Source organism: Erythranthe guttata, chromosome 6 (genome assembly GCF_056151865.1).
Source record: "Erythranthe guttata isolate IM_541 chromosome 6, IM_541, whole genome shotgun sequence".
Lineage (NCBI taxonomy): Eukaryota > Viridiplantae > Streptophyta > Magnoliopsida > Lamiales > Phrymaceae > Erythranthe > Erythranthe guttata.
The window spans coordinates 1,096,155-1,113,152 of NC_142538.1; the positions used below are offsets into that span (position 1 = coordinate 1,096,155).

The 16,998-nt window shown below is 35.8% G+C and overlaps 4 protein-coding genes across 7 annotated transcripts; 1 reads left to right on the forward strand and 3 right to left on the reverse strand.

Annotated features, from left to right (window-relative positions):
- Positions 1-1,996: 1,996 nt before the first annotated feature.
- LOC105971877 (putative inactive receptor kinase At4g23740) lies at positions 1,997-4,993 on the reverse strand. The gene is made up of 3 exons (XM_012996800.2): positions 4,697-4,993; positions 2,909-4,202; positions 1,997-2,832 (listed from the first exon to the last, which is right to left on the reverse strand). Exons 2-3 carry the CDS (start codon positions 4,131-4,133, stop codon positions 2,177-2,179), a joined length of 1,881 nt encoding a protein of 626 aa, XP_012852254.2. The 5' UTR covers positions 4,134-4,202; positions 4,697-4,993; the 3' UTR covers positions 1,997-2,176.
- Positions 4,994-6,464: 1,471 nt separating this feature from the next.
- LOC105971802 (hAT transposon superfamily) lies at positions 6,465-9,837 on the forward strand. Of its 3 annotated transcripts, none has more exons than XM_012996697.2 (4): positions 6,465-6,628; positions 7,035-7,072; positions 7,575-9,215; positions 9,292-9,837. In XM_012996697.2, coding segments are annotated over exons 2-4 (2,046 nt in total). In that variant the 5' UTR covers positions 6,465-6,628; positions 7,035-7,071; the 3' UTR covers positions 9,696-9,837. The 3 variants fall into 3 exon arrangements, with proteins under 3 accessions (XP_012852151.2, XP_012852152.2, XP_012852150.2); XM_012996698.2 differs by having other exon boundaries at positions 6,483-6,632; XM_012996696.2 differs by lacking the exon at positions 6,465-6,628 and having other exon boundaries at positions 6,807-7,072.
- A 63-nt stretch (positions 9,838-9,900) lies between these two features.
- On the reverse strand, positions 9,901-11,692 carry LOC105971803 (Ubiquitin-associated/translation elongation factor EF1B protein). Its single transcript, XM_012996700.2, has 5 exons — positions 11,184-11,692; positions 11,052-11,104; positions 10,794-10,958; positions 10,456-10,557; positions 9,901-10,269 (listed from the first exon to the last, which is right to left on the reverse strand). Exons 1-5 carry the CDS (start codon positions 11,401-11,403, stop codon positions 10,135-10,137), a joined length of 675 nt encoding a protein of 224 aa, XP_012852154.2. The 5' UTR covers positions 11,404-11,692; the 3' UTR covers positions 9,901-10,134.
- Positions 11,693-11,968: 276 nt separating this feature from the next.
- LOC105971929 (Galactosyltransferase family protein) lies at positions 11,969-15,420 on the reverse strand. Of its 2 annotated transcripts, none has more exons than XM_012996863.2 (12): positions 14,953-15,420; positions 14,442-14,505; positions 14,029-14,078; positions 13,739-13,929; positions 13,506-13,569; positions 13,341-13,413; positions 13,135-13,258; positions 12,963-13,050; positions 12,791-12,841; positions 12,621-12,692; positions 12,425-12,537; positions 11,969-12,279 (listed from the first exon to the last, which is right to left on the reverse strand). In XM_012996863.2, exons 1-12 carry the CDS (start codon positions 15,063-15,065, stop codon positions 12,257-12,259), a joined length of 1,026 nt encoding a protein of 341 aa, XP_012852317.2. In that variant the 5' UTR covers positions 15,066-15,420; the 3' UTR covers positions 11,969-12,256. The 2 variants fall into 2 exon arrangements, with proteins under 2 accessions (XP_012852317.2, XP_012852316.2); XM_012996862.2 differs by having other exon boundaries at positions 12,621-12,695; positions 14,953-15,398.
- Between the last annotated feature and the right edge of the window lie 1,578 nt (positions 15,421-16,998).

The window sequence follows — 16,998 nt, forward strand, 5'->3', positions numbered from 1 at the left end:
CCACTCTCTTCTTCAACCGCCGCCTACGCTGAGTTTCTCTCTTCTTCAACCGCCCCACCCTCTTCTCTCTCTTTTCTCTTTTTTCTGTAGTGGTGGTCTCTTTCATATTGAGAGGATATGTTAGATCTGGGATTGACGGCAACGACGCTGGGTTTTGCTATCGAGAATGACGGACGGCAAAAGGATCGGGCGGTGAGTGGAGAAGAGAAGACCCGCTTCATTGCCGGATGAATCTGATGCGACGATGTTGTAGAGTAAATTTGTGTGCGGTCGAGATTTATAGCATAACTACCACCATGGAAATGATAAAACCGAGCTTCTGCCGTTCTTTCAATAAGAGGTTTTTCATTTATTTATTTATTTATTTATTTATTTTTAATTTTTTTTTTTTAATTTAGAGAGCTTGATATATTTATGGTGGGGTGGTTATGGCGATATGGGGGGCGATGGTTATGGCACTGAGGGCGATGATGGCAGATCTAGGTTACGTAACGAAGAGGAAGATGATGAAAGGTTCGAGGATTATGGGATTTTGAAGATTCGTTTTCATAGGTGGAGTTCGTCGTGGATCTAGGTTTTCCAAAAGGCGGCGACTACGGCTGTTGGCTGCTATAATTTCGCGGCGGCTGCATTTACAGCTAGGGTTAGCGAGGACTGCAAGTTGTTCGCGGCTAGGGTTCGAAATAGTATACCGTAGTAAACCATAGTATACCATAGTACACCATAGTATATCATGGTCTACTACAGATTGTTGTAGTGTATATGAACAGACAAAGAATGTACGTCGAAGTGGAGTTCAAATTTTAGGCTACAAGCGACGATAATGACTACGGTAACTATAGATGACTACGTGACCGATAGAAGATAAACTAAAAATTAAAAAAAAAATGAAAAACATATAAATTGAATTATGAAAAAAATGAAAAATAATATACTTTTTTGTAAAATGTATAAAAAAAGGAAAAAGAACAACGTAGTTTTTTTATAATAGTCAATAAAATACTAAAATAAAGAAAGAAAGTAAAAAGAAGACAATTGGGTATTCTGTAAAAAAGAAATGTCATGCGGAAAAATAAAATTATTAAATGTAGAATAAAAAAATAATTATTGCAGTTTAATTACTTAATAAAGATTTTAAATTTGTTAGTGGAGGGGCATTTTTGGAATGAATTTTATAAAGGATGTGAAGCAAATGTTTAGTTGAGCTTGTCATTTAGTTCTAATAAGTTTTGTCACTAGGGACCTATATCTCAAGGCCCCTTATATTTTACTATTGAAATTAAAGTATACTTTAATTTTATTTTTTTTGTAATTAATTGATTGAAATTAATTTGTCTGACCAAGTTAATTTGTTTTTGTTTTATTTTTAAGTTTTTTTCCACATAAGATTTGAGCTGCGCTATATTTTAATTTAAACTAGAATAATGGGGCAACTAGGGCGGCTAATCGTGTTTTTATCAATGCTAAGTTCGGTTTAGAGTTTGAGTAAACGCGCTTTTAAGTGTGTAATCGCGTTGTATTCCATTTGACTCACTGGCGCCTTGCTGGAGAGTGATAATGATTTTTATATTTATCTTATTTTATTTTATTATTTATATATGTCTGGTACAAGTTAGAAAAGGTGATCTCGGCCCGGCCCAATACAAATCAATTTGGGCTTCAGGCCCAGTAACAATTCTACCCCACGTGCCAGAAATGACAGTTGATGAAATAAAAAAGGCGCCAAGCTGATAATGAAATGAAATATCTGCGCTAAAACAATTAAATTGAACTCACTAAAATTTATCATAGATTCAACACCACATCCACCCATGCTTCTATCCCTACACAAATGTATGTATATATGATTAGGTGGGGGTAGGGACCAATAATAATATACCAACCCTATAGAATCATTTGACATCTTAATCACAAAATCATAATCAACTAATTTAACTAGGCTGACTTTTTGACTTTTTTTGCATGAACCAACCAATTTCCCAATAACCAACTTGTCAAATAAAATAAAATTCAATTCAATATAACAAAACTATAAACCCCACAACAATCCATGTGTACCAGAAAATGTACCTTCCTAACAACAACTGGTAAATAATTCTAATTTCAACACAACAAACTAAATTTTGGAAAAAAAAACTTTGAACGAACTTTTTTCGATAATAATCGAGAATTCTGATCAAGAAACCGAAGATGATGCAATGTCAGTCGCACTTGGAGTCGAACCATGAGATCTTGCTGGGCTATTATTAGTATTACTACCTGTAATAACATTTCTAATACCCTCAACCATTTTCACCACGTCACCAATTTTGGGCCTCTGCTCAGGCATTCTAGCCACACAGCTCAGTCCTATCTGCAGCATCGCCACCATTTCCTCCTCGATGTTAGGGTACCTCAGAAGCTCCACGTCGAATACTTCACCGGTCCACTCCTCGCGCACAACCGAGTGGACCCACCTCACCAAATGAATCACCTCATCGCCGCCTGTTGCCTGGACAGGCGACTTGCCCGTCAGAAGCTCCAGCAAGAAAACTCCGAAGCTGTACACGTCAGACGCTTGCGACACTTTTCTAGTGTCCGTCACCTCCGGCGCGCGATAGCCTGCGGTGCGCATCAGCGGCGGCGAAACGGGGCACGTTAGCGTTGCTAGTCCGAGATCGGATAGGCACCCGTAGTTTTGAGGGTTGATGAAAATATTCGATGCTTTTATGTTTGCGTGGACGAGTTTCCCTCCGTTTTGTGAGTGGATGAAATCAATCCCCTTCGCTGCTCCTATTGCAATCCTTAACCGTGTTTCCCAATCCAACGTATTCGTGTTTTCGCCTCTTTTTGCTGCAAATTTTTGAAAGATTAAAAAACTAATAATCAAGAACTAATGTTAATTTAAAAAAAAAAAATTTAAAAATACCATGGAGCAACGAAGAAACGCTTCCTTGATTGTAATAATCGTAAACCATTAGCTTTTCGTCTTTGGAATAGTAATAAGCTCTTAAAGGAGCCACATTTTCGTGGCGAATATTTCCAACAATTTCCATTTGTTGCTCGAACTCTCTTTTGCCAGCTATAACATCTTTCAATCTCTTCACTGCAACCGTGGTTGCGTCTTCTAATGCTGCTTTATACGTAGTTCCGAAAGTGCCCTTGCCGAGAACCTCTGCAGAAGCTCTCAACAAATCTTCGAGGTCGAAAACAAGATTACACCCCTCGAAAAACGTTATCCTCCCATTCCTATCTTCCGAAGCCATTCTCTTCGTGGACTTTTCTTTCTTCTTGTTCTTCGATGTGGGACTCATCGAATTATCTTCTTTTCGATTTCTATTTGTGAAAATTAGTAGCAAGGCGATTGCGACGAAAGCCAATACAGAACTTCCAATAACAATTCCAAGAATTGCGGGTTTAGTGAATTTCGAGGAGTGCTTCTTCGGAGTGGGAGAAAGAATCGGAGATGAAGAATTTAGGAATGATATATTATTGCCTAAGAAAGCATAACTAGGAAATCTAGAGAGAGATTGAGGCACAAATCCGGTGAGATTATTATTCGACAAATCTAGTAATTGTAGAGTAGGGATATTGAATTCAGGAATATTACCAGAGAGTGAGTTATTGGAAAGATCCAAAGCAGTTAAATGAGTCAAATTCGAGATTGAAAACGGAATACTCCCATCGAAACCGTTATTCGACAAGTTTAGCACGGAAAGATTCTCCCAAACCGGAAAATCCAAAGGCAACGGACCCTGAAAGGCGTTGAACTGAAGGTGAAGGCCTATCAAATTACCGAGCTTCAAAAGATCGGAAGGGAAAGGGCCGTTAAGACCGTTGGATCTAAGGCTCAAGATCTGAAGCTCGGATAAACGGCTGAGGGTGTTTGTCGGAATTCTGCCTTTGAACCCAAAGGCCGGCAATCGAACTGCGATAACTCTCGAATTATCATGATTGCAAGTCACTCCAGTCCAGTTACTACAGACTGAAAGGCTCGAATCCCAATTCAAATTCCGAGTGTGGTTTACGTTGGCGATGAAGTCGAGCAGAGCTTGTTTATCTTCAATTGGCTCAGCTGTTGATTGTAGGAACAGAGTACTGTGTAATACTAAAATTGCTGAAAAAAGTAATTTGATGACGATGATGATGCCCATTTCTTCTTCTTCTTCTAGTTTCTTCAGTCAAAAATATGAAACTGAAAAGCCCTCAAAATTCATCTCTCTCTACAAAAACCAAAACAACCAGAAATTGAGGAAGTTAAATAAATCCATACATTATTAAATTATCAAGTAGTATCAATGAATAGTCATAATGAAATGTATCCGTTTAATTAATTCAACATTCCAAACCAGGTTAGGTCAACAACCCAGCTCAAATGTCGTTCTCAGTCAAATTAAATAAACACAAAAAAAGAAGCAGCCAAAGAGAAATCCTTTTTTTTTATTTTATTTTTTTAATAATATTCAATCAATCAATCTTCCAAGGATTTCATGAATCCACAAATAAAATCCACAGCGATCGAACTCACCTTTTTCTTTTTTTTTTTTAAATTTCAGAGATCGAATAACTATCAATGTGAGCTAACTAGCTAGCCAAGCGGCGGTTACAGTAAAAAAAAATGTAAAATCAGAGAGGGAAAAACATGCATTATAAAAATAAAATGAAGGACAAATAAATATCCATGAAGAGAGATGAATAGGAAAGAAACACTACTCACAGAGGCAGAGCGGTTGGTAAAAGTGATGAATAGAAAGTGCGATCCTTGCTTGAAGGAGTGGAAATGATTGGGGGAACAATAAATGATTGAAAATTGTTTCACAAAGCAAAGCAAAGTAGAGAGAGAGAAGAGAGAGAAAGAGAGAGAGAGAGAGAGAGAGAGAGATATGGAATTGTTTAAAGTTTGATTTAATGCAGGAGTGTAGTAGTGAGTGGGGGCTTTAATGGGGGCGGGAAGAGTGGGGAAATGCACGTGGTGTAGCGTAAATATTCACTAGTTTTTCATTTTTAGTCTTCTACAAGACTTCGTGGTGGATTCAGATCTTCATTCTTCACAGTCACTATTATTAAGTGATCTCCAGATGTATCACTTTTCATTTTTATTCATAAATAATTTTTAAATAGGGATTTTATTGAGAAAAAAAATTAACATTTATTATCTGTTTTTAATTAATTTTAAATGTTATATTATCTCTATAATTTTGACTAATTAATAGCTAGTATGAATGATTCAATAATTAATGATGTGACTGGGCGATCGATGCCTGAATATTCAATATCATGTATGGGTGTAGATTAATTATTTATATTTTATGAACGAAAAGTCTCCAATATTAATTTTAAAATCTAGCGCAGCCCAAAAAGATTGACCAAACTTGGATCGATCTATTACCTACCATATTTTTAAGTGGATAATAAAGATTTAACCAACCTACAGGATTGGGTCGATTTTTTCTACCAAGCTATTGGACTGGGTCGATCGGTGGTTTATAATATCATCAAAAGTTTGTTGCCTGATAATTATATCGGTCAACCAACTATATTAATAAAATTTTATTAAAATGTTATTTTAAATTCTATTTTTAAGGGTGTGAGTTTCTTTTTTTTTCTTTTTCTGTTCTAAGAGCAACTCCAATTGAGGAACTAAATGAAGTATCAAACTAAAAAATTACCACTTTGATACTCCAAAATTACAAAAATCCTCCTCCAATGGAGGCATTAAAGTGAAAATTATTTTGATACTCAACCATCCCGATGTGCAAAAATACTCCCTGGAAAATGAGGTATCAAAAATATAACCACCTCATTAACCTATCACTATTTGACATATGGTATTTAAAAATATAATTATCCATATATTTAAAATCTGATAATATATTTGATACTTGTGGTTAGAGTAATTTTTTTTTCCGAGAAGTATCAAAGTATTATATCAAGTATCAAATGAATGTTTAATGCTTCATTTTGATATCTCCCAATTGGAGTTGCTCTGAATATTCAAGTAAATTTAAGTTTGAACTGTAAAGTAATTTATTATATACGTGACTAAAAACAATTATATTTAAGTAATTTATTCTGGAGAAAGATGTTTTGGGAGAATAATTTGAAAATAAAATAAAGTTTGTTTGTGTTTTGAGAGGAGACAATTTGTACTGTAGCAAGTCAAATCATGTCTAAAAGGTGTTGGAAAAATGTATTTTGGAAGAAGAATTTGAAGGATAAAGTGATTTTAGTTTGTAATATAGTGAAGACAATTTTCACTGTAGCAGTCAAATCATGTCTGTTGGAGAGAGAAAATTTTGAATTCCTTTTGGGGAAATTTTTTGAAAATATTTCAGAAAGATAATTTTATTTTGGGGAAAGAATGAAAAGAATTCGAGAAGAATTCGAGAAGCTTACCATGCCAAAGTTTTCCTTGTGATTAACTGCGAGATTTGGGAAATGATTGGGCCACGTATACAGAGAAAGCCGCGATATATCGCAGTGACAAATAAAGAGGATATTTTGACAAAAGGGCTCTATATAACGAGACGAAAGAGGAAAAGATCAAATTAGAAAAAAAAGAAAAAGAAAAAAGAAAATCTCAAAGTATCGCGAGAAATCAGACGAGTCTCTCCTCCAGATCTGCAACACTTCCGAGCATCTCTGCTCTGTAGGTTTTGTTCTTCATCTCTGCATTTTATCACCTTCTCGTCTTTTTCCCCCGTTTTAATTTTGTCCTTTTCTCATTAATATATATTCCTGATAAAATTGAATGATTTAAGCAAAGAAGATTTTTTTATCACATAATTCATAAAAAATAGCTAAAAATATACAGCAATCAGTAACAATATGACTCCTTGATATCTGATTCTCTGAAACATATTAATTTTTTCTTCCGTTGGTGGTTTCGGGGTGGGGTGGGTCAAGTAATTAGAGCAAAAAAGATGGGTGCTTTGGTCATTATGAAAATTAAGAATGTTTTTTTTAGCGAGAATTATCTTTCAATTGTGATTTTTGTTGACTGTATTGTTCTAATTATGTTTTTCGATTTGTATTTTTTGTGCATTTATTTACAGGGAAGCTTAGAAGGGGGCAGCAAGCATTTTCATACTGAGTGAGTTGTACTGTAATTTTATCTACATACCAGATTGAGTTGGATTTTGGAAATGTTTTTTTTTTTTTTTTTTTTTTTTTTTTTTTTTTTTTTCTGTTGCATTGCATTTTCTATTCCTAAGTTAATTGCAGAATATTTAAGTTTCTTTAATGCATGTAATTGTGAATAATCATAAATAAAAATTGTAACGATTTGATTGAGCCACTTTTGCACTGTCTTGTTATGCTGGCTTGTTTCTGTGAAAGCAAATTAAATCAAGTGGAAGTTGTCTCAGTTGCGATTGGGTATCAAGAAGTGTGAAGTGATATGTTAAGAACGAGGAGTATAGCTACGAAACCGGTGATATTCAACTGCGTTTCGTTTAAAATCTATGCATGGATTATATTCACGCGCATGTTCTTTTATGTAAATTACGGTTGATTATCCACCCGAGTCTTTTCCAGATTGAGTTTCAGTTACGTTTCGATTTGTAACAAAATTGTGCTGTTCAATTTATGAGCAGTGGTCCGAGAGAAGGATGCCTGCTGGGAATATGCGGACAGATTAGAAGGAAACAAAGTGAGATGCAAATTCTGCGACAGAGTTCTCAACGGTGGAATTAGCAGATTAAAACATCATTTATCAAGGCTTCCCAGTAAAGGCGTAAACCCGTGCACCAAAGTAAGAGATGACGTCACGGATAAGGTAAGGGAAATCATAGCATCGAAGGAGGATCCAAAAGAAGCATCAATTACCAAAAGGCAAAAAGTACCCGAAACTAAATCTCCTTTAGCTACAAGCATCTCTTCAGGTAAAGCTCCCGTCTCTGCTGAAGCAGCACCACGCCTTACTGGGAAAGTGTTGTCATCGATGATATCATCGAGCTGTTCTGCAAGAACCGATCAAGAAAATGCAGAGAGAAGTATAGCAGTTTTCTTCTTCGAAAATAAAGTGGACTTGAGCGTGGCCCGTTCTTCGTCTTATCATCAAATGATCGATGCGGTAAAAAAGTGCGGTAATGGATTCGTTGGACCATCTGCAGAAAGTTTGAAAACAACATGGTTGGAAAAGATCAAATCCGAAGTGAGTTTGCATTCGAAAGATATCGAAAGGGAGTGGGCTATAAGCGGATGCACGATTATTGCTGAAACATGGACAGACAACAAATCAAGAGCTGTAATAAACTTCTTTGTCTCCTCCCCCTCGAGAACCTTCTTCCACAAATCGGTCGACGCATCTTCGTATTATAAAAATACCAAGTACCTCTCTGATTTATTCGATTCCGTTATACAAGATTTCGGACCAGAAAATGTAGTTCAGATAATTACAGATAATGCTCTGAATTGCCCTGGCTTACCAAACCACATACTGCAGAACTACGGCTCGATTTTTGTGACACCATGCGCTTCCCAGTGCATGAACGGGATTTTGGAAGATTTTTGTAAGGTGGATTGGATAAATAGGTGTGTTTTGCAGGCACAGGTGGTTTCGAGGTATATATACAACAATTCTTCGATGCTCGATTTGATGAAAAAATTCACGGGAGGGCTAGAAATCATTAGGAGCGGCGTTACAAAGTCCGTTTCGAATTTTCTTTCTCTGCAATCTATGTTGAAGCAAAAATCAAGATTGAAACATATGTTCAACAGCCCGGAATTTTCCACGGATCCAGTTTTTGCATGTAAGTCTCAAACAGCAAATTGTGTAAGCATTATCGATGATAATGAATTTTGGAGAGGAGTCGAAGAAAGTGTGGCGGTATCGGAGCCGTTTTTGAAAGTGATGAGGGAAGTTTATGGAGGGAAAGCCTCGGTGGGGTTTATTTACGAGTTGATGACTAGAGCAAAGGAGTCTATTAGGACATACTATATTATGGACGAGATTAAATGCAAGACGTTTTTGGACATTGTGGATAAGAAGTGGCAGAACAATCTTCATTCGCCGCTTCATTCTGCAGCAGCTTTTCTGAACCCTAGCATACAGTATAATCCGGAGATTAAATTTCTCGGATCTATAAAGGAAGAGTTTTACAGAGTTCTCGAGAAGCTTTTACCGACCCCTGAATCAAGACGCGATATAACTAACCAGATTGTTTTGTTTTCGAGTGGGAGTGGAATGTTTGGCTGTAACATTGCAAAGGAAGCAATCGATACTGTTTCACCTGGTAAGTGTGAAATCTACAAATTCACGAATTTAATTCCAAATTAATGATTAATCGACGAGTTAAATTCCATTTTCAGGCATTTGGTGGGAGCAATTTGGAGATGGTGCACCTATGCTGCAACGTGTGGCGATTCGAATACTCAGCCAAGTTTGCAGCACTTCAACTTTTCAGAGGCAGTGGAGCAACTTCCAACAGATCCATTCGGAGAAACGCAATAAGATCGATAAGGAAACATTAAATGACTTACTTTACATAAATTACAATCTCAAATTGGAAAAATCGCTGAAATCGAATTCTTCGGAAGTGGATCCTCTACAAGTCGATGACATAGACATGACTTCGGAGTGGGCGGAGGAGACTGAAAATCCGAGCCCTGTCCAGTGGCTTGACCGTTTCGGTTCTGTTTTGGATGGAGATTTAAATACGAGGCAGTTTAACGCTGCTATATTTGGTGCAAACGACAGTATTTTCAATTTGTAACTAGGCGTATATTGTGTATATGCATGCTGTATTACTAAGAAATGCTATTCAAGTTTTCTGTATATTTGTTGCATTTGCAACCCCACCTGTAAGAGAACCCCAATTTTTTCAAAATAAAATAAAAATTGATTCACATCTTCAATAAGATGTATATATATAACGCTCTTACAAAACACATCCTGCAAATTTATCATGTAGACGCAAGTCACGAAAGAAACGACAACTAAGCATTCGAATCTAATATTCGCAACAGTGATTGATACATTCATTAAGAGCAATAAGATCGAAGAAAGTATATCCAGTGTTGAAATCAAGCACGCGCAAAGGAAATCGAAAAATCCCCTATACATTAATACAATATTATCAAGTACCTATTTTCCACTGGAACAAATTTTAACTTTACATCAATAGGACGGAGAAACGTTCCGATACTGTTATTTCAGGATGTAGCGTTGAGGAAATGAGCCAATGCCTTGTCCGTATCATTGTCATACATGAATAAGGCTTCTGCAACATTGTTCGACGAGAATCCCATCTCTTGCAAAATATTATATCCATTTGCAAATTCCTTAACCTGCAAATAAATAAACGAGCAAATAGATTATCAAGAGTTGCCAAATGCAGTGACTCAGTTTTCTTCTTTTCTACTATTGCAATCTTCAATTGCTACGAAAGTCGAAACCCTAAATCATCATTATAATTTATACATGCAGCATAAACGAGTAGGAGTAGGATTCTCCGAGATAATCATCATTATTACCTTGGTGGGATTGTCTCCGTAATTTGCAACTGCAAGTCGCACAGCCTCTACGTGGAGACCTGTTGCTATATATTTGCTCACTATGGGATCTGCAGAAGGGCCCTGCATTCAAAAGCCAATTTATGCCAGAATCAATCACGAAAGCAAAAACGCTGCGTATTTAATTTAATGCAGAAACATGAGGGGAAAACTGGTCATAAACCGAAGCGGCAAGGAAGCACTAGGGGAACACAATCAATTTGGAATCGAGTTGATGACCGGAATAATCAATATAATCCATAATTTGCACCAAAAAATAAATAAACTCAGTAGCCCAATTTAATTGATGGAGTACATACATATGAAGATGTTGATTCAGTTGCCTTTGGTGGTGTATTTTCGTTTACGATCCAGCCCAAGTTGGGCTTTTCCTTCACTATTTCAGTTAAAACATTCTTCTCAAACTCGAAATCAAAGTGGAAATTACTCCGCGGAATCTCGCCCGTTTGTGGGAACATCGGAGGCTACAAAAATTCGAATCAATCAACTTTGTAACAATAGAAATCCGGCCAAAATAAAATAAAAAATATTGTCCAGCATCATCTATAAAAACATACCGGTGGCGTAATTCGATATTCTGGTTTGATAGCAATCCTAATCCCCATTCCAGCTGCGAATCAAAATCAGTTACAATCGGGAAAAAGGAATACTGAATCAACAAAAAAAATAGGAAAAATGAAGAGACGTACAAGTGGAGGGAGGTGGCGGAGCCTGGTGAAAGGGAGGGTTTCGGACGATCGAGGCGGAGGAGTGAGAACCAGCGCCGCTGATCTTCGGGTAGATTGACGGCGATTGACCGTACATCGGTTGAGCGGCGCCGGTCGATGACGCGGTGGGGGGAGGCCTACTGTATGACGGTACATTGGAATCGTAGGTGGAGCCAGTTCGTTTTCTGAAATCGTACTCCATTTTTAGGTTAACCGACGATACTTCGATCGGAGATTGACTATTTGTTCACTAAAAACGTGTAGATGTGGGTAAAGAAATAGCAAAAAATTGACGGAAAGAAGAGGAAATTTCATATAATTGTTTATTAAGTCCATCCTTCAAATAAATTCTTTGTGATAACCCCTCAAATATTTTTTGTACCCAAAATGCCCCTCGGTTAAATTAGAACGGTATCGATCCCATATCCGGTTTGGTGTACAATTGTTCCAATTGGTGTGGTTGTGTTTAAGGTTACTACTTTGTTCGATTCACAAAGCATTTTGCAATTCTAGTTAGAAAAGTTCCGAAAATATCCGTTCCGCCGGTAATCCTTCGCTAGCAAAGTTAGTAGTCAGATCGAGTTTAGTTGTTACCCTTAGCACATTTGCTCTAGTCGTATATGTAGTAGTATTAACTGGTTTTAACGGCAAACGTGCTAAGGGTATTATAGTAGTATTAACTGGTTCTACATTTACCATTATTTTCTTGTCCATCCACTAATTAATATATATTATAAATGAGATAATGCAAGGGAAAAAATTAAAAAAAAAATAAAAATAGGGGCATAAGCCTTAGAAACTAAGTAAGATGTGCAAACATAACATTCACCAGTCTAGTCACAACTATGTGGTTCCTAATGACTAAAACTCCTAAGTAAGAGAATTCTAATTCTTCTCGGTGTTTTTGTATGGTAAATGACTGCGCCCGGAATTATAAAAAAGAATCGCCATAGTATGTGAACTGTGCAAGTATAATTGGTCAGTGTTGCGCTGCAAAGAATTGAAGAAACTCTTGTTGATTGATACGGTGCCTTATATAATCTTCGATAACAAGATCAGACGCCTGAACATATAGCTCCTGAAAACCAAAATTGATTAGTTCCGGTTAGATACTCGAAAGTGAATGAATAACAATATCAGAAATATTAGAGAGCATTCGGATTCAATATTAGAAATATTTGAGATCGATTGTCGAATGACGGGTCAAAATTCTCAAAACCAACCTGAGGACCACGACGAGCAGCAAAATTTCCTCTCATCGATATGCTTAGCATCCACGCCAATGAACCATGACCCAACGCTGACATCATCATGCGCATAAGCACGAAGAATAGATCTGCCAAACCCATATACACAGGTCATCAATTTTGCTTCTTAGAATTGATTGAGCCATTCAAAGCTGTTCAAAGTAGAAATTACCTGTTGATTGATATGAACTTAGCCAAAGCTTGTGATACCACAAACATCTCACCTGAAGCATGGCGGAAGTAACTACTTCACAAAAACGTAATTTGTTAGAGTAAAGCGTTTCTTGAATTTGAAATAAAAGATAAGATTTCGTAAAGTAGAAAAAAAAAATGTATGCTTACTTTTTCCCATCCCCGAATTTCCACCAATCTGGTTCATACCATCTTTGGCCCCTATCGAGTTATAGGTAAAAAAGTCAAGCCTCTTATATACCAGCAACTCATAATATGTATATATCGTATGAGATGCATATTTTTCAAATTTAAAATTGCATCAAAGTTCGGGCAGACTCACTCTTCGGAGAAAACCTCTCCAGATTTCATGCACCCAATATAAACACGAGGCTTGTCCAAATGAGCAGCAAGTGTATTTCTGAAGGCATCTGGAGAGAAGATTTATGTGCGGTTTAGAGAAAACTGATAAGTGTTGGTTATCAAATTACAATAATTACCAACTTTGCACGTACCAATATTTACATAGACATCATCATTGATTTTCGCATAGTAGTCAGCATCCCAGTTTTCTGAAGCATGAGCAAAGAATAATTTTGTCTTGTTTGGTAGTTCCTCAGGTGCTTCTACATGTTTTTCCTGATGAAATTATTTTCAAGGGCAATTTTGTCAAAAAGTGTTCATTTCTCACGCCATGAGATGATAGAAGCAAAAAACTTACAAGAATAAAAATATCGTTATTTTGTTTGTTTTCACTATCAATGCTCCTGTCCAAGCTGTCTCCTCGGTTGGAACTGCAGATTACCACAATATTAAACAAAACACTACCTTAGCTATCCACTGAACGTAAAAACTGAAAGAGAGAGAGAGCCGAAAAAAAGCGTACCTTCTGCCGATTACAAAACGAATAATGACGCCCTTCTGTTCCTCCATCCTTTTCAAAGTTACACCTGTATATAAATGAAAAATACGATTTAGATATTATCAGAATGGTAAAAATAGGAAAATGAAAGAAACAAACCAACATCATGGCAGATACAAATATTTTTAAATTCGGAATGAACAAATCCATTCAACGAAACAATTATTCTGTCCTTTAGCATGAAAATGATAATATACCAGTGCCCATCCATGCCTTCCGTATAGCATCTCTGTTGCTTTTACGAGCAAATCCTGTAAGTATTCCAATCACCACGAGTGGCCTCTTCTTAGGTGTTCTATCAGTCTCAGATAAATGTTTTGAAACAAAGCCCTCCTGTCTGGCAGCAGCAAGTTCCATCTCCAGGCCTGATAATGTTTTCTGCCGTTCCCTGACAGGAACAGCATTTTGGTAAAAGTTGCATATGACACCACAATATGAAAGCAGTCCACTTCTATGAGAAAGTAAAGCAAGGAAAATCTTAACTCACCGGCACTCAAGGATTTTCCATGAATCATCAACTGACATTACAAATTTTTCCTGCATATAAGAAATGATATTTCACTCAGAGTATGTTTAACGAAAACAGAAGTGGGTTCGAGAAGCTTAAAACCATGCACATGGCATGCAATGCTATACGAACACTTATTCTTTTATGTAAGAGTCAAGAGCAATAGAAGAAGCTCTAAAGAGAAAATTCCAAATACTTCTGAGAAATAATATCAATCAATATTCTCTGTTTGATGTTTGATACATAGACAGTTGAGGGGATATGCATCTTCAGCAATACAAGTTAGAAACTTCTCTAAAATTTAATTGCTCTTAACATTACAGTTTTACAGCATGCTTGAAAAATAAAGAAACGAAACCTTGTCAGTAACCTTTGCAAATTGCCTAATATACCTGACCAGTTATTCTGTCAAGCTCTTTTGCTAAGTAAACCCTGTTCTCTGCATCCTGCCACAGTCTGCCATACCATATGAAAAAAAAATCAAATTCAACACTTCCATTTTTTCCCAAGCCTTTTTACGCATATCGAATGTTTGATAGTTAGAATTATGAACTAACAAAATGCATTTTCCGATTTTATTATATTGCCACTCTCTTTCAATTTTTATGATCTCAGATGCATTTACATCAAAGGTAATTCATTGTTCTGATGAATCGTTTCTTCAGATGTCAATATTTGATTAATCCACCTCCACCACTACAAAATCAATAAATTAGACAAGGATTCACATCTCAATTTAACCAATTGACACAGTAATAAATTTTAACCGATTGAATTTCAACAATCATACAATCAGGACTTAACAAACTCGACCAAAAAATAATGAAATTCCACAAAAATAAACAAACACAAACACAAACTGAAAATAAATTGTAAAACTAAATAGAATGAATAAAAACTGACCGTCCTGCAACGTATAAGGAAGCAAAAGCTGCGAACATGGAAAGAAGGAGCGTTGACATTCGGGAACGAATCCCCATTCCTGTGAATCGGGTACTCGATCCCTTGCTCTGCATTTTGCTTTACCTTTCTATTTTTCTCTACCTAAATTCCCATCCGATTCGAATACCGCGTCAAATTCAGCTGATCCGAAGAATTAATATACGAATTCCCAAAAACAGTGATCAACAACACATCAGTAATCACTTCGCCGTCGATTTGAAGTCTCGATTCAAAAAACTTATAAAAAAAATGTAAAATGTAAAACAGTGGAGAGAGATTTCAGTCGGGCGTATGTATACGAAATTCAGCACCCAAAAATTGTTAACGAAACGGAAAATTTAGGAAATTCCAGAAGGAGTGTTTTAATTTAATTATTCGTAACGGGGTTGTAGTCTGAAGAAGGTGACAAGAGAGAATAAAAAATAGATTAATTTATGAAAACGATGACAGGTAAGCTTTAGAACGGGCTTTTTTACACGATTGGGCCTAATTAAAAATAATAGAGCCCGAAAATTAATGAAATGGGCTAAAGAAAAAAGAGAACTGCGGGCCCGAACATAAAGCCCAACTAATAATTATGCAGATTAAATTATTTTGTTTAAAAAAAAAATTAATAAATTTAAAAAAATAAATAAGAGAATAAGATATCACTGAGTTAAAAAGGTTTAATTAAAAATGAGCGGGTTCCTTCACTACAAATAAAATAAAAATAAAAGTATCAAGCTATATAATATTGAATTTTTTTTTTTCAATTTGATAAGTATTTTAATTAATTTATAAACGGTCATCAATATTCAATATTATTATACAATGAGCACAAGGAATAATAATTAGAATAATCCTTGCACCATTATTAGAATAATTAGAATATTATTAGAATAATTAGAATAATTAGAATAATCCTAACTAGTAGGTGCATGGACTGTGTATCCCCAGTCACACAAACCTGTATATAATCATGCAATCAATGTTATCTATATATATAATCAAAAGGCAATTACTGACAACTGGGAAATTATATATTAGGGTTTTGTCGGGGCGTTTATATTAATTAAATCAATTATCATAATTAATTGGAACTAGATCTTAATTAGTTCCATTCTTAAGATAATATATTATATTACCGGATGTCTATACGAATCTTAATTGTTGCGTGTACGATAACTAGAAAGGGTCTGGATTACTGTTTTCGTACGTTTATTACTAGTTATTATGCATGCAAACCCAGTTAGGGTTGTAAATTGTAATTATACGCAGATAATATAACTATTTTTTTTTACTTTTAATAATTCCTTTATATATATATCTCAAAAAATTGGAAAATTATGGCATCCTATCATTCATAAAATCAGGCACATCACTTTTTATAATGCGACTGCTGCTTAATAATTGAAGAAAAAAGTAGCATACATTTTTTCATGAAGTCGAAAAAGTAGATAAGAACTTGACATGCATGCATATTATGATGACACTTGAAACTATGGTGGTGGCGTGGGGATGACAAGATAAATCGATCCACTCCGATCCGACCGTAAATTAAAATATTTATTAATTTTACACGCAATTTGTATAATAAAAATCGAATCAAATACTAATCTCTAGGTGTTTATAAATGTGTTGGCCGGCGGATAATTTTTTTGTAAATTAAACCGGCCGGTGACTAGCCCTATTTGGCGAGGTTTATTGCAGAACCCCCTTAGTGTAATCTCGAACAGCTAAAAAAAACTAGCAAATTAAAAGTCCCCTTGGACTAAAATTTACATGGGTTTTCTTTTTGCTAATTTTTTTTTTGTTGCTAATTTTCGCATTTTATTTGTTTACATAGGGATAGTGGTGGAATTTTGGTCCCAGATTGTGAAAGATGGACCATTTTACATTCCTTGCATTTAAAATTCAAACAAATGAAAAGGGAGAAAGCAATACTGTCGTTATTTATTTATTTATTTATTTTTAATTGGATTTTTATTGGACCGGAACCTGGTTTCGGTTTCGGTTTCGATTTCGGAT

What these genes read in the sequence shown, in the direction of transcription:
- LOC105971877 (XM_012996800.2), bottom strand. Translation starts at nt 4,133, where the DNA reads ATGGGCATCATCATCGTCATCAAATTACTTTTTTCAGCAATTTTAGTA. An exon ending in CGTTTCTTCGTTGCTCCATG is followed by an intron (nt 2,833 to 2,908) that starts GTATTTTTAAAT and finishes AAAAATTTGCAG; the next exon opens with CAAAAAGAGGCGAAAACACG.
- LOC105971802 (XM_012996697.2), top strand. An exon ending in AATCGATACTGTTTCACCTG is followed by an intron (nt 9,216 to 9,291) that starts GTAAGTGTGAAA and finishes TTCCATTTTCAG; the next exon opens with GCATTTGGTGGGAGCAATTT.
- LOC105971803 (XM_012996700.2), bottom strand. Translation starts at nt 11,403, where the DNA reads ATGGAGTACGATTTCAGAAAACGAACTGGCTCCACCTACGATTCCAAT. An exon ending in TCCGCCACCTCCCTCCACTT is followed by an intron (nt 11,105 to 11,183) that starts GTACGTCTCTTC and finishes TTTGATTCGCAG; the next exon opens with CTGGAATGGGGATTAGGATT. An exon ending in ACGGAGACAATCCCACCAAG is followed by an intron (nt 10,270 to 10,455) that starts GTAATAATGATG and finishes ATTTATTTGCAG; the next exon opens with GTTAAGGAATTTGCAAATGG.
- LOC105971929 (XM_012996862.2), bottom strand. Translation starts at nt 15,065, where the DNA reads ATGCAGAGCAAGGGATCGAGTACCCGATTCACAGGAATGGGGATTCGT. An exon ending in TGATGTCTATGTAAATATTG is followed by an intron (nt 13,051 to 13,134) that starts GTACGTGCAAAG and finishes TCTTCTCTCCAG; the next exon opens with ATGCCTTCAGAAATACACTT. An exon ending in AAGTTCATATCAATCAACAG is followed by an intron (nt 12,538 to 12,620) that starts GTAATTTCTACT and finishes TGGGTTTGGCAG; the next exon opens with ATCTATTCTTCGTGCTTATG.